This window comes from Egretta garzetta, unplaced genomic scaffold (genome assembly GCF_000687185.1).
Source record: "Egretta garzetta isolate BGI_Z169 unplaced genomic scaffold, ASM68718v1 scaffold526, whole genome shotgun sequence".
Lineage (NCBI taxonomy): Eukaryota > Metazoa > Chordata > Aves > Pelecaniformes > Ardeidae > Egretta > Egretta garzetta.
The window spans coordinates 700,926-726,564 of record NW_009259967.1 but is presented as its reverse complement, the minus strand read 5'-3'; the positions used below and the strand labels follow the sequence as shown (position 1 = coordinate 726,564).

At 41.4% G+C, this 25,639-nt stretch overlaps 1 protein-coding gene across 1 annotated transcript in view; it reads left to right on the top strand.

The window, feature by feature from the left end:
• Positions 1-25,639, top strand: part of RPAP1 (RNA polymerase II associated protein 1) — a 37,455-nt gene that overhangs the window by 2,970 nt on the left and 8,846 nt on the right. The window contains exons 4-18 of the mRNA XM_009640224.2: positions 377-554; positions 2,594-2,770; positions 5,728-5,934; positions 9,465-9,580; positions 9,992-10,090; positions 10,498-10,599; positions 11,939-12,106; positions 14,354-14,536; positions 16,274-16,408; positions 16,588-16,767; positions 18,715-18,872; positions 19,857-20,036; positions 20,794-20,995; positions 22,763-22,872; positions 24,748-24,943. Of these exons, the coding sequence (XP_009638519.1) occupies positions 377-554; positions 2,594-2,770; positions 5,728-5,934; positions 9,465-9,580; positions 9,992-10,090; positions 10,498-10,599; positions 11,939-12,106; positions 14,354-14,536; positions 16,274-16,408; positions 16,588-16,767; positions 18,715-18,872; positions 19,857-20,036; positions 20,794-20,995; positions 22,763-22,872; positions 24,748-24,943 (2,391 nt within the window). The remainder of the gene's footprint in view (positions 1-376; positions 555-2,593; positions 2,771-5,727; positions 5,935-9,464; positions 9,581-9,991; positions 10,091-10,497; positions 10,600-11,938; positions 12,107-14,353; positions 14,537-16,273; positions 16,409-16,587; positions 16,768-18,714; positions 18,873-19,856; positions 20,037-20,793; positions 20,996-22,762; positions 22,873-24,747; positions 24,944-25,639) is intronic.

The following is a 25,639-nucleotide window of genomic DNA, read 5'->3' as shown; positions in this document are numbered from 1 at the left end:
CCCCATTTATCCTCAGAAATGCAAAGTATTCAGCTAATGCAGAGTTTCCAAACAGCAGGAAAGCTGGAACTGTTGTGTTCGGTGATATTTTAGGTGTACTTGCCTGGCTTGAATTAACTTATAATTAGTCATCTTCCTTCTCTAGGTAGCAAAAACATTCATGTTTTTGTCTCTCTGTCCTAGCATTAAACTGTGTGTTAAAAAAAGAATACCACATGCACACAAAAGGGCAGGTGGCTGCCAGCAGCTTCTCTGTGTCACGTCCCAAAGTCTGATCTGAAGGTGTCTTTACGATCAGATCTATACATTTGTTAGTGGCAGGTGTGCGGGGGAGTCTGGAGAGGAGAGTGGTGACACATGGCTTCCCTGTTTGCAGGTGAAGGTGGGATCTGGAAGAAAAAGCATCTTTGCACAAAAGATGGCAGCTAGAAGAGCTGCTGAAAAGGAAGCAACAGCTCCCTCTGCTGAGTGCGTGCAAACAAGAGCAGCTGCTCTGGATGCGCTGGATCCTGAGGGATCAGCAGGAGATGCACCGCTCCCCAGCATCAGGGATGGTAAGTGGAGAAGGTTCTGCTTATCCAGCCTATCGTATTTACATAGCCTTAGTAACCATACCATCAGTGCACCTTATTTTTAAATTAGGCTAGTACTGTTGTCCTCAGTTTGGGAATCTCAAGGTCACTTGGAATGTCTGTGGTGTGACAAGGATTTGAAATGGTCTGAGACACAAATTAACATTCTAAAAATTGGGTTAGCTTTCTCATTGATTTCCTTTTTGCTTCACACAGGCCAAGTAGACTTATTTTTCAAGGTTCTTGTCCTCCTTTTCCTCTCTGTTTGTTATATGTAAAGTTTTTCTTATTTCATCATTGATTTCCACAATTTTTCAGAAGTGGGTTCTTGTGTCTGATGAAGGTGTTTGAGACCACGGTGATATGGGTTCTCACTCCTACCTAGAAGCTGAAAGCTCAGTCTTCCATCACCAAATCTGCTGCCATGAGACTGTAGCTTTGCTCCATAAGGAATGCTGTGAGGCAGTGCTGATGAGTCAGTGCCACCTCCAGCAGTTACTTGTCTGACAGCAATGTGACAAGGAAAGATGAAACCAATTCGATTCGTACCAGCATCTCCAGGCTTTTTTGTTTCTTTTTTTCTTGGGCAGTCTTATTTACTTAGGACCACCAGGCATCTGGGTTTTTCCCTGGCACCTACTTTTTCACATTGAAATAGAGGCCAGATGTCATTTGAGGGTTATTGCCATTTGGCTAAGGTTTGTGTCTGCTGTGACCCCTGTCAGAGAATTGGTAAGAGAACCCCAGGTGTGTTGTGGTGTGCATGCACAAATCCACCATCCAGGTCAATATACTGTGCTTACTGTATATCCTGTTAGAATTCTGCATGTGTACTTCTGTCTGAGAAATCTCAAAGAGAAATACAGAAACCCTGTAGCTGGGATGCTTTTGAAGTAGAATGCTTCTAAAACATAGTAGCACAACGGAGGGATCAGAAAATGGCTTGGCCTCCTCAGCAAGATTGTTGTGGCAGGATCCCTAGAAGAGAGGGACCTCTATTTCTTGTAATAACAACGTGTTTGTGCCTGGTAACCCTCAGCTGAGTTGCTGATGATGGAAAGCTTACTGAATGTTTTACCAGGTCACTCTGTCTTCTTGTCTGTTTCTGCTCAATATGCAGGACAACTGCTGTGGAAATGACATCAAACCTTACTGATGTTATGATGAGTGTCGTTACTGCTGTTTGAACAGGGCTTTGATGCTTTCAGGTTGGCTGGTTTAGGGTCACAGGGATGTTCCAAGTCGCTATATGGAACACATGAACAAAACATAAGGAATAAAGCCATTAAGTCAGGTCCTTGTATAGTGGGCTACAGGATAGCTGGAGGGTCTCACTGACCAAAGGAGCATATTACCCTGCTGCTAGAGTTAAATGAAATGAGTGTTTAAAAAGGATTTAGATCAGGTGATAAAGGAGGCTTGATTTTGTTCAGGGTAGGAAAAATGCCCCCCTGCTGGAGCTTCTAATGTGTTTAACCCTTAAAGGTGAATACAGGACACTGTTAGAAGCAAACATGCCTGTGTTGAGAATGGATCCTGTATCACTCTGGAAACTGATTTACCTAATAATTTTAATTCTCTGTCGCACTCAACAGATATTTACTAGGTCATGGTTCAGCTGACATACAAATGTGGGATCAGGTGTTCTTGGGTAGAGAAGGAATCTAGTATTTAACTTGGAAGAATGCTTTGACTTATCAGTTGTGTATTATGTTCCAGTTTACCTTTTCTTGCTATTGCTTTGTGCTAAAGTAACAAAATTCCTTTCACCCATCCCTCCCCAAACTCCTAAAGAAACAAGGTAGAAATGACATTTTCTTGTGGTATGGGATGAAAGCCCAAATAGTTTAGTTTGGTTTGAAGTTAAACTAAATGTCTTTACTCCTATTTTAACTTGGCTACCAAGGTTAAAAGAGAAAAAAAAAAGAAATTATGCAAGCCTGGTATTGACAAAATTGAGATGCATTCATAATGCTGTAGACACTTAAATCACTAACTGCTTTCTCTTCTGAATCTTACAGATAAAGCTGGTGACTTTTTGACCTCTCAGCGGCCTTGTCTCATAACAGGAGAGGGTCTTGGAAGCCAAAAAAGTGAGCAGGAAGCCCAAGCTATTCACAAAGAGAACTTGGAGAAGCTGCGGTCCATGTCTGAGGAAGAGATCCTGCAGGAGCAGGAAAGGCTTCTGGCTCAGCTGGGTATGTGCTACCTAGGGTGAATTCTAGAGACACGGAAGTTTGCTGAATGTGTAGGTGTCCTGAAGTCTTGCCAAATTCACAGACAAAGATGGGACCTTGGGATTCCTGCTTATTGCATATGTGGATAATCTAGCTTCCATGTCATGTTAGTAAGTAGTTTATGACCAGGAATTAAGTGTGAAGGAATTAGAGTGCTTATTCCTCAGTGAGAGGGGGATTAACTAAAGTCTGTCTCATCTCCCCTTTGCTGTGGGATAAGATGGTCCATACATTATGTTACTTTACACACCAAATACCTGGGTACATACACATTTATCGAGGTCCTAAAATGTAATTCTCTGAAGCAGCTAAGAAAGCAAAGATATTCTTAGAATGACCATAGCAACGCTGAGGTGAGAGAGGGCCCTTGGTCTTCTCCTCCAAAATATCTGACTTGGGCCAGAACTGGCAGTACCCAGATGGGGAAAATGTGTGGGCGTGTGGGAGATTTCAGTTAAAATCTGTACTTGGTAGAGCAGAAGAACTTACTACTACTCTTGAACTTCTTGAAAAAGTGTTTTTAATTATCTGGCTGTTGGGTACAGGTGTTCTGGCAGGGGTCTGGTCTCTGGTTTGGAGCCCTGTCCACAGTGGTGCTCTGGGAATGCCTGTCACTGACAGCTGATGACAGGATGGGGGAGAACACGGTGTGGTATGCTTGATAAGACTGTGTGTGATCTAGGGCACTGTAAAACTCGTTGGTGTTGGTTTCAATGATTTTGTATGCTCAGGAGGAGCAGACATACAGATGTAGGTGGCAGGCAAGGGTTTTTGAAACTTTCATGCTTTCAGATTCTGTAGCATCAAGTTAGGTGTGAGTGGCGTTTTAGATGCATAAGTCTCTGGTGGGTTTAGCTTAAAGATCATATTAATGATCTTAACTTCATTGCAAGCAGCATGGGTATAACTGGAAAGGTGGCTAAGGAACTGTGCAAAATAATTGCAGACAGAATGTTTAGGTACAACCGTCATTCAGAGAGCTGAGCTCTCCAAACACCTGAGGTAAAAATTTTTTTCTTTTTTTTTTTAACTTCGCTGCTTATAACAATGGCATGTGTATGAAAAATATGTTGTTTATGCACTTCCTTTTTGTGACTGATTTGTGATCTTTGCTCCTTGTCCTCACCACTCTGTCCCTTGGGATATTAGTGAAGTGAATACTTATGGAGTTTAAAAACAATAGGATGTATTTTAAGTATTTTTGCACAACAAATTATTTTCTAAAACAATATATTTGTTTATATGCCCTACGGGTTAAAATTGTAGATCTTTCAGTGTTTGAGGCCTTAAGAAAACTAGGAGTAATTTTGGCATTCCCAAAATATCTGTGGTTAGGGAATTATGCATGATGAAGCAACTCCTAAACTAAATTGCTGGCTTACAGACGAACTTGGGAACTGGACAGGAACAGAGACGTGGATTAAAGAGGCTTTTTCTCTATATTCAGGAGTGTGAATAATTTGTGGGTGTTTAATACTGTCCAGTCTCTGAACTCATGAAGCAGATGAGATTCCATGGTGTGGAGTATGAGGATGGGTGGGCAATTCCATGCTGGGCAGTGTCTCAGGCTCTTACTGTTGATACCGTTCTGGTTTTGCCCATGGAGACTTTGGGCAGAAGTAGGCTTACTTTCTGACATACTGTGCACAGATTGACATAAGCAGTGACTTGTTTGTCACCGTTGGTGGAATAATGAATACAGTCTTCTTGCTGTGTACAGTGAAGTGTGAGAAAGTGAGAGCTCTGCTTGCGTTCAGCAATAAATATGTGTGCTTTAATAAGACTGGGCTGAATGCCTCTCCTTCACCAAGGGTGGTTTAAACTGCACCATGAAGAGAGCGTGCAGCAATCACAAGCATGGGATAGATCCCTGGATCCTCTTTGAACTGTTCCAGAGACATGGGAGTCATTTCGGTTTTGGGATGACTTCTCTCAGGTATAGAGCATTTCTGAATTGCTTGACCTTTGTCTTCCAAAGAATAAATACCAATATAGGTGCTACATTCTGTTTCTTTTTACATCTCTGACACTGCCTATTGGAGTATCTCTGTACCTTTTAGAGGCACAATGCACAGGCTCTTACTGTTCACATCTGGCATAAGCATCCCAGCGCCATCTTCTAGATGAAGAGTATTTGGAGTGAAAGTGTACTCCATCAAAAATTATGTGGGATATCTGTAGCAGATTTGAAAGTGAAATTATGATCTTCTGACACTTTCCTATTTTGGAGCCATAGGAATATTATCTGTCCTTCAAAACACCCCTACCTCCCAAATGTTACTTCTCCTCCTCCAAAGTGTGAAGAGAATGGCCACGTCTGTTTTCTGGATGTTGTCAGACCTTAATTGACTCTCAGGATGGGGAGTCAGTTCAGAACAAGCATGATCCCCTAACATACTATCTAGACCAAGCACTGCAGCTCTAGTGCAATTCAACAAAGAGCAGGTAATTCTTGTTGTGGTGTCTGTTCCATGTATTCTCGTAGTGTTCAGATTGATGCCACTGAGCCATCCACAGGCAGGGTAGGCAAACTGTCAGGCCTGAGTTCCTCCCATAAATCACAGACCAGAATTCTCTCCACAATGAATAGTCTTGTTTCAATGTGTCTTTTCAGTGGCAGGGAGGGGGGAAGAAACTATTATCTCTTTACTTGTAAGCTGGGAGAATAACTAGAATTTTTGTGGTTGCTTTATCTTGGAAGACATTCATCAGCTCTTTCTCTGGTGTCACCTCACCAGTCAGTTGTACCCAGTGCTCAAGAGGTCATAAAGCAGCTAAGAGCCTCAGTTTGAAAAGAACAGGGCACGTGGAATGGGAATGAAAAGACTAAGACTTAAATAGCAGGAGCTATAGGCATATCAAGTATTTTGAGATTTTTCTGTCACTTCTCGTGTCTGTCTATTTGACAATTCTTGCAGATTCCAGTTTAATTGCTTTCTTAAAGTCACGACATGGTGGCAGTGAAAGCCAGAAAAAGGAATTAAAAACGGAACAGACCAGACTGGAGGAGTCTGTGGAATCTCTGCCTGTGGCTCAGCGTGGTGTAGGATCGTCTCTTCCCATGCAGGAGTCATGTCTGGAAGAATCTGAAAGAAAGGAAGAAAATATGAAGGTAGAAATCACAGGTAAGAAACAAAATGCATGTTGTTAATGTTCTGAACATAAATGTAAGGTTTGTCTGGTGTTTGCATCAATCCAGATTGGATTGATGTGGCATTTTGTTAGTTATCCAACTCAGAATTTTATTATGATATTTAAAAAATACATACATTTTGGGTTCAAGAAAGAACATCTCTCATTTCTAGTTGGGCTTCATAGATAGAAGGGTGATACACTATGTAGTGGAGGTGAGCCGTTCAGTGGGAGGACTTGCTTTGTTTTTGAAATTTGTTCTGAGGTCTCTGAAGGGAAAATGTGTTTTAAACTAGGCATCATTGCTCTTCTGTTCAGTCATGTGAACAAAGAAACAGAAGAGTGTGGTATGGAGATTCAGCTGCTGCTTGAATAATTTCTTTTAACTGGGACTGGTTGGGGACAAGAGGGTGTTGAGTAGGTAAGAGTTTGTGATTTGCTCACAGGATAGCATGGAGGTGATAGTCAGTCTTGCTTCAGCGAAATTGCTCATACAGTACATGTATGTCTTTTGACACTGCTCCTGATGGCCCCGCTCTGTGGCTTGTACCTTAGAGCCCATGCAGTGATTTCCACAAGATACAGTTCTTACTTTGTGCTGTGGATGGAGGGAAGTATTAAGCTGTAGAGTGTTCTGCTTTTTGGAAGAACTGTACAGAGCTGTTGCCTCTTATGACAGAACTGTTTAATACTTGATATATGCCTGTATGAGAAGAGAGCTGCTTTATCCCCAGCAGGTAGAGCAACCCATGTATTCTCATGGCAGAGAAAAGAAGTGTTTTCCCCTTAAGCATCTGTTCTTATTGTTGCTTTCCTCAGTGCTGTTCTTAGCCATTTCTTTTTCTCTGTTGTGATTTTAGGCTCCCATTCTCATCTTCCCCGCACTTTTGTTTGTTGCATGTCTCTCTCCTCGTTAGCGTGTTTCTCCCCCAGTTTCATGTCAATTTTTGGCTTTCTCCATCTCGTGATCCTGTCTTCTGATGCATTCTTTGTGTCCCAGCGCAATGTGCAGACTGATTAAAGAGGTCTCTGAATCACTCCTGGATTTCAGCTTTGTGTTTGCAAGAGATAACAACAGTTTACCATTTTCTTGATGAGAGGGATGAGTTTGTGAGTGTACGTGTGCGTACGTGTGCAGGAGAAGGAAAGCTGATTGGCCTCTTACTGAGGAATACACTTCAATGAACAGTCCTTTTGTTGTTTTTTCCCAGGTTTTACTTTTCCATGAATCCTCCTTCCACGAATCAAAAGGACTATTTTTAGTTCTTTTTAGTTCCAGAACAATTGAGTGCATGAGTAGCACCAGGTTAAGTGACATTCTTTTACTTGCCTGGGATTGTAGTGTAGTGCTCTTGGGAACAGCTCAGTGTTCAGAGCGTCATGTGCTGACAACATCTTTTGCTTCCCATGGAAGACTGCACAGGAAAGCGGAAGAGTTTTCCCAGGATACTTGAAATAACAAAGAAAGGATGAGCTGGAACACAGTTATAAAACCAAGGGAAGCCTTTCCAGCACCTGAGTTTATGCCTGCAGCCCATCTTGGCTAACAGGAGATGTGAAATATTAATTTGACATTAGCACTTAGCGCTGGGATTTTACATCTGTTCGTGCTCAGAAGTAAACTCGTCATGAATAACCCAGCAGAAATGGTCATTGTGAATTTCACCAGGGAGAGGATGATGACACAAAGCAAAGGGATTGCTCAAAAGTCAAATGTGCTTCTCTAATGAGATAAAAGGCTACTGTTTCTAATAAACAAGATGGTGAAGCCTTTATCCAGCAACTTGTAATCTTATCAAATGGAACAGTAAATTCTGGCACCAAGACAAAAGGGGAAACAAAGCAGAAAGGGAAGAGGTTGGGTGGTAGCCTATTATATTAGCCAAGTATGAAAAAGTTTACTGCAAATGTTGCAATCTCACTGTCAGCTTGTGTTTCTGTAAATGGATTTCTCAGTAACTGAACAATCTGCTGATGCCTTGGAATATATAACTGTCTTTTCTTGTTGACAAGATCTAATACTAAGGGCTGGTGGTAATATGTGTAGTCCTATTCATAGAATGATTAACTCAACCCTATCAATTTAGCGATTAATGGAGAGAAAAAAATCTGTTGAATTACAAATGTCAATAGATTTCAATTTTCTGCTGATTTTATTTCCTCTAGTTTTGCACCTACCACCCACAAACATTCCAGTTTCTTAAATTTTAAATGCTTTTTCCTTCTCTTCCATTAAAATGTGTGCTGAGCCTTTGGCTGGAATTCCACGGAACAGCTTTCTGGCTGGGGAAGATAACTCTGTGCTTGGTTCCTTGCCTGGTTCGGTACCACATTGATCATAAGGGTGAAGCTTCATCCTAGAAAGGTTGAGTATCCTTCCTGAAAGTTTATCTGCTAATTAGAGGAAAATATAGCAGGAAAAGATCTGATGAAAGAAGAGCATCTCAGTGGGACTCATTGTTCCTTGCAAGAGAAGATCAGAGCACTAGGATTAATAGCTGCAATGCAAATGAGTTCTGGGCTGCTCCAGTAGGTGTGATGGTGCTGTTTTTCATGCCCTCAGACTCTCTGTTTCTGTCCTTATGTGTTGATTTCTCTTGAGATAGCAAAGACTTCTTAGCTCATCTGTTCTCATGCCAGTATGGGATAGTATCCTAGTAGCAAAGCATTACCTTTCCTAGTGTTGAGATCATTTCCAGTTACATCTTTTCTGTCCCTTCACTTGTGAGACTCTTCCACATGCTGATCTGTCTCTTTCCTAGGGCAACTCTTCTGATGTCAGGCATAAATGTCTTGTTTCTCAAATTCTTCTAGCCAAATCTCTTTGTAAAGTTAAATCAGTAATTTCTTCCTTTAGTACTTGCACCTTTGAAATTCTTATTCAACTGTCCAGTTTCCTCAGTCAGCTGTTTCTCAGGCAAGCTGTGTAAATTTTCAGCTGTTTTCATCTTCTCTTCCCAAGCTGATCTCCTGAAGCCTTTAGAGGGGGACACAGTTGAAGAGCAGCATCGCAAATGTGACGAAACCACAAATAGTAGTGTTTGTGCTTTCTCCAGTGTGTCTAGGCTGAAATCATACTGGCTTCCAATAATTTGTTTAAACCTCTCTGCATTAATACTTTTGAATCATTTCACACCTCCCCTAAAGCCCCCCTTCTTGGATGGTATTAGTCTGCTTTCTCAAAAGTAGGGCTGATACTATTTTTCTGCCCTGGCCCTGATCATTTTGCCTTATTTGTGTCCTGACTTCTGTTCAACTTCTCCCAAATTAGCCTTGTCTGTGAATTTCATTAGAGTGCTGTTTACTTCCTCTTCTAGCTCTCATGAAAGATGAAAACAACTTTAAACCTTTGATGTTTGTGCATCAGCCAGCAGTCAGTTTGAAAATTGCTTTCTTCTTATTTTACACGAATCCTATATTTGAAGCAGTCTTTAAGCCAAGTAGGTTGGCAAAGAGGTAATAGTATTTTCTTCATCCCTGCCTTGGAAGGTAAGACTGCCATTTTTCCTTCTCCCCTCCAAAGATGATGATCTGCCTGTGAAGCCCAAGAAGGAATGGATTCACATGGACAATGTGGAGTTTGAGAAGCTGGAATGGATGAAAGATTTGCCCTCACCCCGGCAGAAGAAAACCAAAAAGGTTTGAAAGCAGAAACTAATATTTTTTCCATGTTTGTGTCTGGATCATGCTTGTCAGCTGTAACATGTTTGAAGGCTTCAAAAACGAGTCCTGTGGTGTAAGATTTCATTAGGCTGAGAGATTCCCCAGTTTCTTCCACAGGGTGGAAGGTGCATGGTCAATTCAGTCTGCAGTGCTCAAGAGAGCTTGCAAGTGAGAGTCTAGCAATGGTAATCTGGGATGAAACAGGTCTGAAAGCTAAGAAGAAAAGAGAAGAGGGGAGTAAATTTTTTTAAGAATTTGAGGCCTGACCTGGGGATTTTTTTGAACCGTCACCTTCCAGCACCTGATGTATGAAGTGGTAATTTAAGTGGTGAGTGGAGTGGAAGGCGATAGAAATAATCTTTTTCTCCCTTCACTCTTTTATGGCAGGGAATGCAAGCTCGATTCAGTTTAAAAGGAGAATTAATTCCTGCAGATGCTGATCTACCGACACATCTAGGCCTGCATCACCATGGAGAAGAGGCAGAGGTAGGTGTAATGTAGTAGAAGGGGCATACCCCTTTCTGTTTTCTGTGTTTGATTTGGCAGATTCCTTCTTGTGTCAAGGCTTTTTGGTGACAGAAACCTTAGGAAAGTGCGGACAAGCTCCTGAAGAGAAGTTGGGTCTGCATGCATTAATTGCTTTGCTTTCAGAAACCTCCATTAATGCTTTTTCTCTTTAATGTCATTAAGGATCTGTGGTGTTGGAAAGAGGTGCACATACATCCTTAATTAGTCAGTTTTCTCCTGTCACATCAATGATTAGAATCTTTTGCAATTGCTGCAAAGCAGCAAACAACATCACATTGCAGTTTTTTACAGTTAATCTTATTTTAAGGGGCCTGTTTTTACCTATAGCTGAGGTTTGGTGTTTTTTTTTCCTCCTCCCCATTTAGAGGGCTGGTTATTCTCTCCAAGAACTCTTTCATTTGTCTCGCAGCCAAGTTATTCAACAGAGGACACTGGCTCTACAGGTCTTGGGTCGTGTTGTTCAAAAGGTAAGTCACTTTCCATGGAATTCCTCCCCATGCTTCAAGTTCTGGTGGATCAGGGCCCAGATTCTCTAGTACTCGCTGTTTGCTTTCTACTATTTGATGAAGGTGAGCAAAATCATCAGCAGGGCATTCTTTTTCACTGAGGATCTCCTTACTGTTTGAAAAGTTAAGTGTTGGGACATAACAGATTGAGTTTCGGGTTTCTCTGGAGGGAGATGCTTCCAAGTGTTGTTCAGCAGCAGTGCTGCAACTTCAGTTCTGTCATTGCTTTGAACACAAGTTGTTTTTTTGGTGTTACTTTTGTGACACGCCTATCCTTGGCAATGACCCTTTCAGTCCTGTTGTCTGAGCCAGCTTCATGACGTGCTTTTTCTGTAGGAGGTGAGAATGAGCCAGCCTACTTGTAGAATGATGTGCCAATAGCATAAAGCAAAATGAATATTTACTGCTGTGCACATTTCTACCTAACTCTTAGGGGAAGTGCTAACCTTCCCTCCAACAGCAGTGGAGGCAGAGAAGAAGAAACAGTATGGTTTTGAGAAGACTGATAGGGCAGAAATAGGGTGAAATTGGAGGATGGGCCCAGACTTTAGAAAGAAAGGTCTCCTGCATTAAGGAACTGGAGTTGCATGCCTCTGTAGAATGAAAGGAGGAGAAAATAAAGGAAAAAAAAAAACGAGGATCTCCTTACTGTTTGAAAAGTTAAGTGTTGGGACATAACAGATTGAGTTTCGGGTTTCTCTGGAGGGAGATGCTTCCAAGTGTTGTTCAGCAGCAGTGCTGCAACTTCAGTTCTGTCATTGCTTTGAACACAAGTTGTTTTTTTGGTGTTACTTTTGTGACACGCCTATCCTTGGCAATGACCCTTTCAGTCCTGTTGTCTGAGCCAGCTTCATGACGTGCTTTTTCTGTAGGAGGTGAGAATGAGCCAGCCTACTTGTAGAATGATGTGCCAATAGCATAAAGCAAAATGAATATTTACTGCTGTGCACATTTCTACCTAACTCTTAGGGGAAGTGCTAACCTTCCCTCCAACAGCAGTGGAGGCAGAGAAGAAGAAACAGTATGGTTTTGAGAAGACTGATAGGGCAGAAATAGGGTGAAATTGGAGGATGGGCCCAGACTTTAGAAAGAAAGGTCTCCTGCATTAAGGAACTGGAGTTGCATGCCTCTGTAGAATGAAAGGAGGAGAAAATAAAGGAAAAAAAAAAACCAAACAACCTTGCACACAGTTTAGCTGCTTTACAGTAGAAACGGGAAGAGGCAGACATGCAGAATATTGAGATATACCCAGTTAGAATGATACAGCTTTAACACTGGCTCTATGTGGCATACATTTCAGGCCAGGGCTGGAGAGTTTGCTTCTTCCTTGAAGGGCAGCATCCTGCGTCTGCTGCTTGATGCTGGGTTTCTCTTCTTGCTGCGCTTCTCACTGGATGATGCAGTGGATAATGTCATGTCAGCATCTGTTGGTGCTCTCCGGGCTCTGCTGGTGTCACTGGATGATGAGGTGAGATAATCATTAAGTGCCTGGGTCTGATTTCATGCTGAGCTGTTTACAGGAATCAAAATGAGAAGATGTGGTAATTAACTTGAACAAAGGCTTGCTGGATGGGTTAGCTTAATGGTCAACAGAATGCCATTGCTGTGTTTTGGGACAGACAAGGGAGTTCGTTATCCCAATTTGAGAGATTCAGACATCTTTTCTCCTGTTTAAGTTAGTTCTGCCCCATGATTAAATTCAGCTCAGGCTGCTGAGGTTCTCTTCCTTTTGACATCTTTACAATCTGGATCAGGCCACTGCTAATGTATGTGTACAATTTAGGGGTTTTTTTAATATGGCCTCTTATATTGTTGGCTTCTTGCTTTGTAGTTTTCCTGCTTCTTAACAGATCAAATATTCTCCCTGCTTTGCCTTATGCCTTATAATGATGCTGTTTTCTTTTTCTCTTATTGTCCGTTTTCTGTTGTTCTCAAATGCTTTTCTTACACTGGTAAATACCTAATTTCGCCTTCTTGTGTATCTGTTTTCTCCTTGATGCGTTTTCTCCAGTTAGAAGGTTGAAACTTCTTTTGGGTGTTCAGAGATACTAGAGAGACCTGAGCAGCAAGATTAAGATGTCTTCCTGGTTGGACAGAAGCAGCCCATTATGGGCAAAGCATGGTGTGGGCTGTGTTTCAAGTTCCTTCCATGAGAGCTGCTCCTGTGTCAGACTGCAAAGGGACTGGTGATAGAGAAGAGTGGGTAGATCTCAAGAAGTCCCCTGCAACTTCTCCTAGGCCTTTAGAGCTCTCCCTAGTGGGAAGGCAAGATAAATGAAGGACTGGGTAGTTTTCTCCACATCCTGCTCCTTCTCTAAGCTATGAGCCTAATAGTGTTCTGCTAAATGACTCCTGCCCACCCATGGTAGGTAATTAATGCTATGAATCATCTTCTTAATGTGCTTTTCTTTCTTCTGCTATTACTCTGGTTTATGACTGTCTGCAGCGCTCTGATTCTCAGATCAAAGCTTGTGGCGTGATGTCTTGTATAAGGGGGGATTGCTCTCTTGATGCCAAAAGCAGCACTGTGAGTGCTGTGTCTATATTTTTCTCATTTGCAGAATCTTATGCTGCTGAGTTTCAAAAGGTCTCTGAGGAAGGGACATGATTTGGAAGACAAACAGGATGTATGCCCATTATAAACACGCATAAAAATTATGCTGCCTGAAGGTTTTGTTCGTTCATCAATGGCTATGGGAAGGAACCACCTTTCTCTTTGTTTCCTTCAAAGACCCAGATACTTTGTCTTGTGCTTTTCCTTCTCTTGGTGGAAGGAAGGCTGTAGTCCCAAACTCTGTATTCCAGGTGGACTTACAGCTTCATCCCCTAAAGTCAGGCCTCTTCTGACCATGTCATTCACCCATCAACTTTGTTTAATATTGCCTTTTTTTTTTAATGTCTTATAATAACTTGCTCTCCCATTTGAAATTTTTCAAAACAGCTCAGGGTTTAGCTGAAGTCTACCATTTCTCTTCTGACTAATGTGGTAGTTATTTCTGATTGCCAGTTCAGGAAGTGGAAATTAAAAGCTGTTATTAAGTAGTGCAAGCAGTTGGTTTGACTGTCTTTAATATTATAAAACATTTGGGAGGAAGTAGGTCTGCTATGGGAGCAGTCCCTTCTCTGAAGAGTTGAAAGCTCATTTATTGCGGTATTGCCCTAGAACCTGAGTATCTGACACTGTCATTAGCTATGAACGAAAAAGAGGTTTTTTATTTGCTGAAACTGAGAGGTGTTCAAACAAACATGAAAAAACACACCAGGCAGTCTTTATGTTAACATAACAATTTTTATATGACCGTTCTGTGTTATTTGTGAACAAAGTTCCACACAGATCCGGAAATGGGAATAGAGCCAATAAATGCCAAATTCCAGTTTAACTTTTAGAGCCTTGGTGGTTTATTTATTTGGTTTTGTCTTAAACGCTTTCCAGTTAAGCTGCATTTCTGTTACCTGTCTAGTGAATTTAATTTGCCTCACAGTAATTGCTTTTCATGGTTTCAAAGTGTGTGGGTCATAGGTTAAAATCACTTCCCTGAAAAAGCATTGCATTCTACTTGTACATGTTTAGAATACCCTTTATTGTGTTCCTATTTTCCTGGGGTTAGGATTGAATCAATAAAGCATTCCATAATCAAAAGCATCCTTGAATTTTTTTCTCTTCCATGATTTCTTTGTGAGAATTTTATTTTATGTGCTTTTACTCTCCTTATAGAAATATCTTGATTGGACTTTCTCATGGTACCAAGGGATGGCTGCATTCCCCTTTGTCCCCAACAGTGAGGAGGAAGAAGAGGAGGAAGAGGAAGAATTAAATGGAACAGAGAAGTCTCAAGATAAAAAATTAAAGGATGAAAACAAGCCAGATCCAGATGTAGCCCGATATGATGTTGTAAAGGTAAGCATAGAGCTCGACCTGAAATCTTTTTATGAAAATAGCCACCATGCAGAGCCTATGTGTGCTGTTGAAATGTCTATCCTCCTGTGAATGCTATTAAGAACATTCTGAACAAGGATTAGAACTCCTCTTGCTGTTGGATGGTATGTTTCTGTCATATATTACCAGGAGGGTAATTTATTGATCTCTAAAAATGTTGAGACTCAACGTGTGTGATTTCGGTATCATTAAGTATCTCTAACTTCCTCTAGGAAATTGGCAACAAGAACACCAGTGACCTTGTAAGACTTGCTGAAAGACTACATACAGACATGATTTTCAAGCCTGCTTACTTGAGCTAAAAGTGAAAAGGTTCCAGCCACTATTAAAAGTGTCTGCATGCACTCTTGTGAAGTTAAACATGAGCATTACAGCTAGGTAGTTCAGAACTAGTTAGATTTGTACAATGACACTCGTTTTGAATTTGACATAAGGTGGCTACTTAGCATTTCCCTGATTTCATTCTTCATATTTGCATTTCTCAGATAAAGAGTTAAAGCATTTGGAAGGAATTCCTCACATATTTAAGCTTAATCCCACGTTCCTGATAGGAGATCTAAAAATAGCAATCTTGGTTATCTCAAACCCAACCTTGGTGGAGCTGATGCAACTCTCTTGCCCGCTGCAATCATTAAAACCTGTGATCGCATCCTTTAGTCCATGTGCTTGAGTCTGTGTTCAGATAGCACTTGGTTAAAAGCTTTACTGGGCAAACAAATTGCTGCGCTTTGGCATCGTCTTGTTTAGAGGCTTCATGATTGCAGATGTGTTCTACTAGGTGACATGGTTTAAAAAGCTTAACAAAAGAGTTGTAGACAGAAGAGATGAGATCAGTTTGTGACTCTGGAAACTGTTCAGCATAATGGATTTTAACTTGTTCCAAGTGGCCCGAACTCAGAAGATATTTGGGATAAAGTTCTCCACTGTTCCAGTTGTTGTGAAATTCTATTTCACACCTGCTTGTTGGCTGTTACAATCCAATTACGCCACACAGTTGGAAAAGGAGTATTTAAACTAGTGGCTGAACTCAAGGCAGGCCTAGAACTGCAACCCTGCTTGGCTACAACTTTTAAAAAGTATTGGTGCTTACAAACTCAGGTGTTGCAGAGTTGCCTTTTCCTAGAGGAAACTAGGAAAGCATAACACTGTTACTTAAACTGCACATTTGTTTCCTAGCACTACCACTGATCATGGTCTTCTGCTCTGTGAACCATAAAATAAAAATCACATCATCTCTGTGCATCTCTCTTTTCCTGCTGCAAAATAGGAATTGGTGTCTGTTCTCTGCTTCTGTTAGCTTTCTGTAACGTAACAGGTGCTGCATTAGGTGGAGGTGGTGTCTAGCCAAAATGATTCAAGCAGCAGGAGAACCCTTTTCAGCCACATTACGTTTTAGTAGTCCTTTACAGGGAAGGTTCTTTTCCTATTCCATGTTACTTACGGTTCCATACTCTGTAAAACACAAGTATCCAAACCCCAGCAGTGGTTTGATTCGGAACAGAAGTTCATGCTCATTTGCTAGTGTACTGGCAAATCCACGGAAACTTATCTCTTTGTTTCCCTACTGGTAGTTTTAAAACCGTCACTCTGCAGAAGATGTAATTGAATCTGCTTTTGTCTTCCAGCAACTGCAGTTCAGAGAGCCATTGTTAAGAGCATAATGGATTTTTTTTTTTTTTTTCCTTCCTCTCCTCTCAGGGACTTTTGAAGACACGAATCCAGCACCGGCTGAGGTACATCCTGGAGGTGGTACGACCTGTTCCAACAGTAGTCCTGGATATACTGCACATCCTCACCCACATAGCAAGGCACTCCTCTGAAGCATGCAGCCAGGTAAATGTGCCATTGTACGGGAGCTCAGCAATAGTAGAGAAAGGTTTGAAAAAGGGAAGAAAGAAGCAGGTAAAGTTATGGCAAGGAGATTAGACAAGCTTTTGTGTTTTGCATGTCTTCTTTGTGCCTGCATAATTGCATACCTTTAGTTATTTGTGCTACCTGCTATTTCTCTGCAGCTGCTTGACTGTCCTCGATTGATTGAGACCATTGTCAGGGAATTTCTCCCCACTCAGTGGGATCCCCAAGTGGCTGAACCAGGGTGTTTGCTCACCAGCCTCCATGGAGTTGCTTGCGCCACTGCTATGAAGTTCATCAGAGTGTTGGCGTCTGGAGGCCGAAATGCAACAGCCAGGCTGGTGAGTGATCCTCAGGAAAGCTTTTCTGATTGCAAAGGCCATTGTTCTCTGTGCCTTACTTTCTAAGTAAAGAAAGGGGATTAACTGGGCTGAAGCTGAAGTTATCATTGTGAAGAAGGTGCATATGTGTGTTTTGAAGGACTTGTTGACAGCGTCATAATAATGATGCTTTCTGCTGTGTATGAGTAGCAGAGCAGTCTCAAGCTTTTCTCTGATTTTTTTGTTTGTTTGTTTTACGTAGTGCAGTTATGCAAAGTCACATAGCACAGCTCAGTGATACTGACCAATAGCATGTGTTTAGAGCACACATTGGTGTGTGATGCTCTGTACTCTCCCGTGTTCCAGTGACAGACAGTTTAGGATTGTATAAACCAGAAATTTAATTGCCATTCTTGTTTTACAACCCTGGTTGAACTTTCCTGCCATTCATTTGTCTTAATACCTCTGAGGTCAGTCATCAGTATTTCCAACCCCTCTTACCTACTTCTAGACAGGTTTTCCACTTCAGAGGTAATTGCATTCACTGATATAGGTCATCACACTGGTGCTATAAATGCATAACACCTACTAAGAGCAGCACCCATTACAGTGCAATGAGCACCTCTTAGGGTTTTTAGTTCAGTATTGTTAATAGCATCTAATAAATTGCCATCCAGGAAATTGCTAACATCAGCACTAAGAACACCAGTCTGTGCTATAAAATACATAGAATAATGTGCTGATAATGGATAGTGGGATATTTAAAGGCTCTTAAGTGGTGCTAGGAACATAACAGAAAATCTCTGGATTTTACTCTGTTTCAGGCATGCAAAAAATGCTTACAAGATTCCCGCCACTCAGGCTTTGGTTCTGTTGCACTCTCATATGGCTTATTACAGGGACTTAAACATGGGAATGGAAGACAATAAAAAACTAAATTGAAATCATCAGTGTAGGAATTTATTTTAGCTAACAACAAAATTCTTCCATCTTTCTCCTCTGGAAGTAAATTTGACTTTGCCCCCTGGTCTGTAGGAGGGGTGTCAGAATTCATAGTTTGATTCATCAGCTCTTTTGCTTTCTTGCTGGCGTGCATTGATTTCCCTGCAAGATGTCTCTAGAGCATTTGAATTTTAAATTATCTATAATATGTCCTTGTGTTGTGAAAAAGACATTGTTATCTCATTTGTTTAGACAGAGCACACACAAGCTTTTGTATGTGTGGGAGAAGGAAAGAGAAGCTCTTTTTTTTATGGTTAAGCAAAAATACCCAGTTGTTGGGGAGGATAAAAAGTATTTCTAGATAACTGCAAATGAGTCATGTCATGCTTAATTCAATACTTAAATAACCTCAGAACGTTTCCAAGGCATCAAAATTCTATAATCTTATAAAAGTAATAGGCAGGAGGTACCCTTTTTATAAAATAAATGCAGAATCATAGAAAGATTTAGGTTGTAGGACCTCTGAAAGTCATTTAGTGTGACATTCCAAAAAGAATATCAGCATCAATTCAGTACTTTTGTATACAGTGTTTTTAATAAGATAGATCTTTACATGTATTCTTGACTAATAGAGTTCTATTTATGACTACTGAAAGAAGATAATTGCATATTTTAAAAAAAATCAGTTAAATGCTGCAGAGAGCATCCAAAACAAGAGTGTGCATGGGCTAGACAAACTTCCATCAGAAATTATTTAGGTGCAGTTGATTTGTGTCAGGAATGGATTAAGTAACACCTACGCATTCCTTCCAGGAATACTTCTCTCTTAATAGCCATTGACCACTTATTGATCCTTTGTCGTATGCTCCTTAAGATCACACAAGATAAAGAGTTTAGGATGAGCTGAATTGAAATCTGAAGCTCTTTTGGTGTGTCAGAGTAATGAGGTAATGATGTGTGCAACTGTTGTCTCTTATCCCTTTGTCTCTTTTGTTCTTTGTTCTTTTTTGTTTGTTTGTTTTACAGCTTAACAAATTTGAAATGAAAAGTCGGTTAAGTCGATTTATAGCTGAAGACCCGCTGGATCTGCTCCTGCCAAGGGAAGAAGCCATCAAGCTAAGCACCGAAGCCTTCCGGTTGTGGGCTGTGGCAGCTGGCTATGGTCAGGCCTGTGATCTCTACAGGTACAGTCCAAAGCTGGAGCTGGCAGTCTATGGGCAGCAGTCACCAGCATGCGTGCTAAGTGAGGCAGGCCAATGCAGACAAACTGTGCATGCTGCTTCGACTTTCAGTTCAGTACAAGTTCTTGTGCTTGATCATCAAGGTCTGCACTGGGCTAAGTCTGACCTACCTCAAGCATTAAATCTTCTTCCTGTAATTGCACTGACTTGAAAGCACAGAGCTGGCTACGGAGTTGTTCTGAAGAGGAGTAAAAGGGAGGCCAGGATTAAGTTTCAGAAGAGGGATTCTCCCTCCGCAACAAAATTTTATATTCTCCAGCCCAATCGGGTGTATTGGTTAATAAAGAGGAAAAATTGTATGTAATTTTTTAGCACTGAAAATAATGTTGAGGAAAGAGAAACAGCAGAATATTCCTTAAATTAGCGTGATTATAACTGTGGATACTCTGGCTGAGAATTTGAGAACTAGGGAAAAAAAGAATAAAACAGAAGTAGTTTTTCCAAGAGATTATCAGAATGCTTGGAGGCAGAGTATTAGGCAGGACCCATTCAGATGAATTGGGAATGACAGTATTCTTCCTTTGTCATCTTTTTTCCATGTCTGTTTATTTTTATTATTTTGGTGGTGGTGATGGTTCTCGCGATTGTATTTTGGCAATCTTTAGAAATATGTGATGGGAGGGTGTAAAGAAGATATAGCCAGGTTCTTCCAGTGGTATGAAGTACAAGAAGCAGTGGACACAAATGGAAATACAGGAAATTTCACTGAAGTGTAAGAATAAAATTTTTACTGTGAAGGCGATCAAACACTGGAGCAGGTTGCACAGGAAGACTGTGGACTCTCCATCCGTGAAGATATTCAAAATCCAACTGGACATATTCCTGGGCAGACTTGCTCTACCTGACCTGGCTTGAGCAGGGAGTTGAACTACAGATGATCTCCAGAGACCCCTTCCAATCTCATATGTTCTGTGATTCATACTATAGGGATCTCTACCCTGTGCTGGTGAGGATACTGCAGTCCCTGCCTGAATTGCTCAGTGCTTGCCGTGGGAAGAGCCCTATGATTGAATTGTCTGTCCAGCGAGCTACGGCAGTAGTTACTCTGCTGATAAATGTGACGCAAACAGCAGGCTACACAGCAGAACTGCAGGCTAAGCTGAGCAGGTAGGCCCTCTCTGTCACCAGTTCTGTGTATCTGAGTAGTTGGCATCCTGTCTTCCTTGTCTTTGGTTTGGAGACGTGACTATCACCTTCTCTTTTCCTTCATTTTGGATGGTTTACTGTTCCCACATGTGAATCCCCGCATGGTGGGGTGTATTCCCTCTGACACAAGGTCAGAAGGGGTATCTAGTCTGACAGCAGCATACCTGCTAAGCTGCATTCAGCTATGGGGCAGAAGGGCAGTGTTAGCCAAATGCCTTGCTGAAAGGAGCTAGGAAGTTCCTTTGACCTTTCTTTTGGGGAAAAGAAAGTAACCTATCTGAGGTTTGGAATAAAGAACCTCTCTGCAGAGATCAAGATGGGTCAGGATTAAGAGGCTGTTGACTTTGGTACACATCAAAGCAGTAGGATTTGCTGAAGGCACAGGTACTTTTTCTGGTGAAATGCAAGAAACTCTTCAACTAAAGCTGGATACTGAGGTAGTGTGTCCGTTAAAACAAGAGCATAGCTCGAAGATAGAGTAGTGCAGGTGAAGAAACTTCAGCTTTCATTAGTAGGTTCTGTATTCATCCTTTCTGTCTGAATTAATTTGGTCTGTGGGAACGTGCAAAGACTTTTTTTTTTCCCCTCATGGCTGCTGTCGGGTATCTCCTTCCAGACTACATGCAATTGGAAGTCTTGCTATTCAAAATGATGATTTAGAGGCAATTGTTTCTAAGACATATTTGCTCTCGTGTGTCATTATTCCATTGTGTTTCAGTAATAGCTCAGAAGATAGTGAACAGCTTCCACCTCCTCCAGTAGCGTGGAATCAAGTGTCAGGCTTACAGCCCTTCCTTGAGACCAGTCTGAAAAAATTCCTCCAGGAGATATCCCAGACAGAATCTTGGCAAATGCTCCAGCCTCTGACCACAACTTATGTGATCTACCTGGGAGTTTATTACAGTGCTTGCAGCCAACAGGTAAGGCGTGTCTTTTCATTTCACCAGCATCAGGTTGTGTATTACCTCTGAAAACCTGAACTTACAAGCAATGCTGAAAAAGACAGATGTTGAGGCATCTAGCTGAGGACTAGATTTGTTTACCACAGCTCATATCTAGGCTGCATGGCATTTAGGGTCAGATAAGTCTGCTGATCCCTCACATTAGCGCTGCTAAATATCACTGTCTTCCTTTCTTGTCCTCTCTTCCTTTGGGCTCAGTGCCTCAATCAAGGCATGTGGTAGTACTGTGACTGTTCTGATTTACTGCAGAGACCTAAAGCGTGAAGTAAATATGACCTAATTTAGTTTGGCAGTCCTTTCTCCTTGTGGCCTAAATCACATTGCACATTTTTGCATTTGCTGTGGTCTGAGAACTTACATGTGGACAGCTACACTGCAATAATCTGGTTGGAAGATTGAGTGTTGAGGGTCATGCCATATGAACTTTGGATAGGAAACAATAAAGATAAATTTATTTGTTGCCCCACTGACATTCAAGGTCAAATTGTGTAACCCAGTTACAGTTGTAGTATGTGACCGTCTTTTAAAGTGAGTTTTCTGAAGGTGACACATCAGTGTGATGCTGTTGAACAATAATATCTTATACTTTAGCTACCTTAAAGATTCATGTTCTAAAGATAAATGCAAGTTTCCTCTCTACTGCCCAACTGACGTGCCTGAGTTCTGACCTGGGAGAGCTGCCTTCAGGGTGTGAGGGTAATTCAGTGGCTGTAGTTATTCACACTTCTGCAAATCCTCTGAACCTGCCCAAAGCAACTGAGTTTGTTAGTTGTGGCTGGGGTGGAAACCTCCAGTATCTTTCAAAGACATCTTCAGTGCCCCAAAGGTTGCTGGCACCCATCACGTGCTGTCATTAGGTCCCGAGTGTTAGAGAAGCAGGATAACCAAGAAGTTAATACTCCTTTTCAACCTTTATAGATATCTGAGAAGAGTGGCTGATGAAATAATTTCTGAAGTTCTTGAACTATGTATGACATTAGTGTTTTGGGGTTTTTTTTCCTACTTAAAAAGTTCAGTCATCTTGGGACCTTCTTGGAATATTTTTATTAGACAACTAAGGGTAACATCTTCATGTAGATTTTACTGATTTCTGGAGGGGGATTTCACCTGGGGGAAAATTAGATTTTTATGTTCTAGAAATGAGTATTTCTGTATCCTAAAGTAGCATTCTGATGAAGGGAAAGGACATTAACATTTGCCAGCATGTTCCTTCAACCTGGAATATTGCTTACTAGGGTCGGAAGAATTCGGATGGTTCTCTAAAAGCCACAGATCCTCCTCTGTGCAGTGTTCATCCACAGTCATGCTTTGATGGGTAGGTCAATTGCACTTTATACAGTTGATTTCCTCCCCCCCCCAATCTTTTTTGGAGACCCTCACAGTGCCACTATGTTTTCCTAAGGTAGTTCTGATCGCCTTTGTGCCATCTTCAAGTTAAATGGAAAGATCAGCGGTGTGTGTGGGGGGATTAGTCACTTAAGCCAAGTTTTCATTTAGGGACTCTTGATCCCAAGAATCCCATACTTCCAGCCAATAAAGAAATCTCTGTGATGAATTTTAATACTTGAGCACAAGAACACCTAGAGCAGTACCACTATGTAGATAACGTGGTCTGACAAAAAGATAAGAAATACAGGGAAAGCAATTAAATCAACCTATCTTTTTGCCCTCACTGGAATGCCTTAATTCACCATCTTTTCCTGTCTTTCTCCATGTCTTCTGCAGCCATCAGTTAATCCAATTGACTGCTTAGAGGAACTGGAACGTTTGACGTCTGAGGTGCTGCAGCCCCTTCTCAGCCAGCCAGCCATACACAACATGTGGGACTTGCTCAGGTAAAATTATTTCACTGGTGAGATGCTGTTGCAAGAAGCTAAGGGAGCCTCATTTCTATACTGTACTGTGTGGCAGTTTTCCCCTTCCCATTTCTTTTCCCTGTACATATGTGCCCCGTATGTGTGAATTAGAGTGCAGTAGGGCTCTGTCTGCACCCTGCTTTGTCCTCTCACCCCTCACAGTAAAAAGCATGATGGCCACAGAGGTTCTCCAGTTCCTTCTTTCCTACTGGTGCTGCTGCAGGGTGTGCATCTCTGCCCTTCCATGTAGCTGTGTTTTTCATATCAATTTCAGATTGATTTTAGTCACTCTTGGCTTTGAATCTTCTTTGGTTTCACTGGTTGAAAGAAAAAACAAGTAATACCAATTTGAGTCCTTCTTACATCAGGGAGGTGAGTGTGTGTGTACATTCATGTGCTCTGCATCGTTCTGCTTATATAAAAAAACTTAAACTAGGCTGTTTTCTTTAAGCTCTTGCAGAGCTTCACTAAGTCTTTGAAAGCCCCTGCAAGAAAGTGAAAGGCCAGATACCAAACTGTTCTTTCAGACATTTGGATAACATAAGCTTTGCCTCTGGCTCTGGGAACTGTTAAACACGGCAGATATTCTGTCTTTCTGCTGTAGAGGGAGCCTCCTTTGTAGCCTGTAATCAACCCTCTGGAGATGGGGAACCTAAAGGTCCTAACTTGCAGTCAGGGAGACAGCTGCTTCTGAGAACACCTGATATAAAGAGCACTTGAAATCTTTGGGTTTAGGTGGTATTTCAGTGGTCACCAAACAGTTTGGTCCATGTTCTTTCATGACTCAGAACTGAGATCTGAAGCTCTTAGCACCAAAGCTTCCTACACACAAGGGCACTCATTACACCCTTTCCTGCCTGTCCTTCAGGTCTGAAAACAACAGGTTTTGTCAGGCTGTAAAAGCCCATCAGCAAGAATTCTCCTAGGTTGTTCTTAACACTGGCTTGTAAAAATGAAGTGTCAGCTAACCTCTGCCTTAATAGTTTGACAGTCTTGTCTAAACATTCTGGGCAGATTAGGGCCAGGAGTTCAGGGTACTCTGTGAGCCGCAGATGTGTTCACACATCTCCTAAATGGTAACACCAGTGGAAAGAGCAGCAATGCATTTAAAGAACTAGTTCTCTGTCATAGAATTAATGATATGGATCTTTAACAGGATTTGCTCTGTTGCCCCATTACTGTTGAGCAACATGCTTATGGTCACTCTTCCTTGTGGTGGTTTTGCCTGCACAGACATGTTATGTCTAGTGTGGGCCCTGTAAGCACTGCTGGTTTGAGAAATTCTAGTTTCACCCCCAGAGAGTGACCACACACACTAAGAGTGGCATGCACAGTTACGTTCATGTACATTAAAGCTAGGTTCTTTCTGAATAGACTCTAAAACTATACATTTCATGAGTACGTAAGGGGCAGTATTTTTGCAATGTCAGTTTTGGATATAAGCTGGCTTTTTGGCTCTGCCTGCCAGTTTATTATTGAAATGTCTTGAGTGGGTGGGCAGGTTTATTAGCCTGGTTTAAGTACGTACATGGGGAAATGTTTTTGTTTTTTAATCAAAGGCCCAATGCTTTCAAATGTTTGACATCGGAGATGCATCACTGCATCATTATTTCTGGATGTTGTGAACAATTTAGCTGAAGATTAGAATTCGTGACCCCTCACTAGCATTAGCTTGTATGGCAGTAGTGCTTATTTGACCAACTGTGATACTAGATCTTTTTCTTGCACAGCCTTCGAGGATTGAGTTTTACTGCAATGTGTGGTACAGTTTAGATAGTAACATTCCTACAAGACAATTCTTCAGCAGTAGGAGTGCTTTTGACCTGACCCCTCTCTCTTTATTTGTTCACGCAGGCCCTGTTCTGCTTTGTGCAACCCTCTGTCCTGTTCCCCAGCACCAGAATCTATCTTCAGCATTGCATCTCTGAGCTGCACTGGAGGCAAACCTCCTTTGAGCCTGGTTGGCTCCAAGTCACCTTTCCCCTTCCTTACTGCCCTCCTATTTCTCATCAATAACATCACTCACATTCACAAAGGCCTGACCAGCAAGGTGAGAAACAGACTTTTTCACTGTAAGTTCTAGGTGAATGATGATATGCTTGTGAGGGAGGTTAGTATTTGTATCTTCCTAGGCTTAAGAGTGATGTTAGTAGGACTATTAAAAAGGTATTGTTGTGTATTTTTATTTTAAAAATATAAAAGTACTATAGAGAGAAATACTCCCATTTTCAGAACAGGTGCGATGAGGATCTGAAAAATATCTTTTGTCTTTGAATTCCAATATCCAGTTGCCACTGGGAAGCTGGAATTATAGAGCAGGTGATGAATGATGATGACGCATAAAGTATGGATTTGTAAAGAACATTGAGAAGGGCTAAATAACTGTTGTTTGGCTAAGCAAAACAGATAACTGGGTGTCAAAGGAGAAAAGGGATGGCTGAAGCTTATATAACAAAGAAAAATGGGATAAAATTAAACAAGAGTACGAGTGCTGCAGTGGCTGAAGAGGTTTCTTCCCTTTCTGGTTGCCCTGAATTTTTAGAACAAGAGTGTCATGGAAGAGTGCAAACTCTGAAGAGGAAATGGCAGAGTCCTACACAGATGGAGTACCTAGCATAAGCTTTCTCAGAACGTTCCTTTGTCATCTTATGTTGAATTAGCTGACTGGTTACTGATAGTGATATCTGGCCAGATGAGAGAAAACGTTCTTAAGCCACTGGCCTGACCTCTGCTTTATAAAGATAAA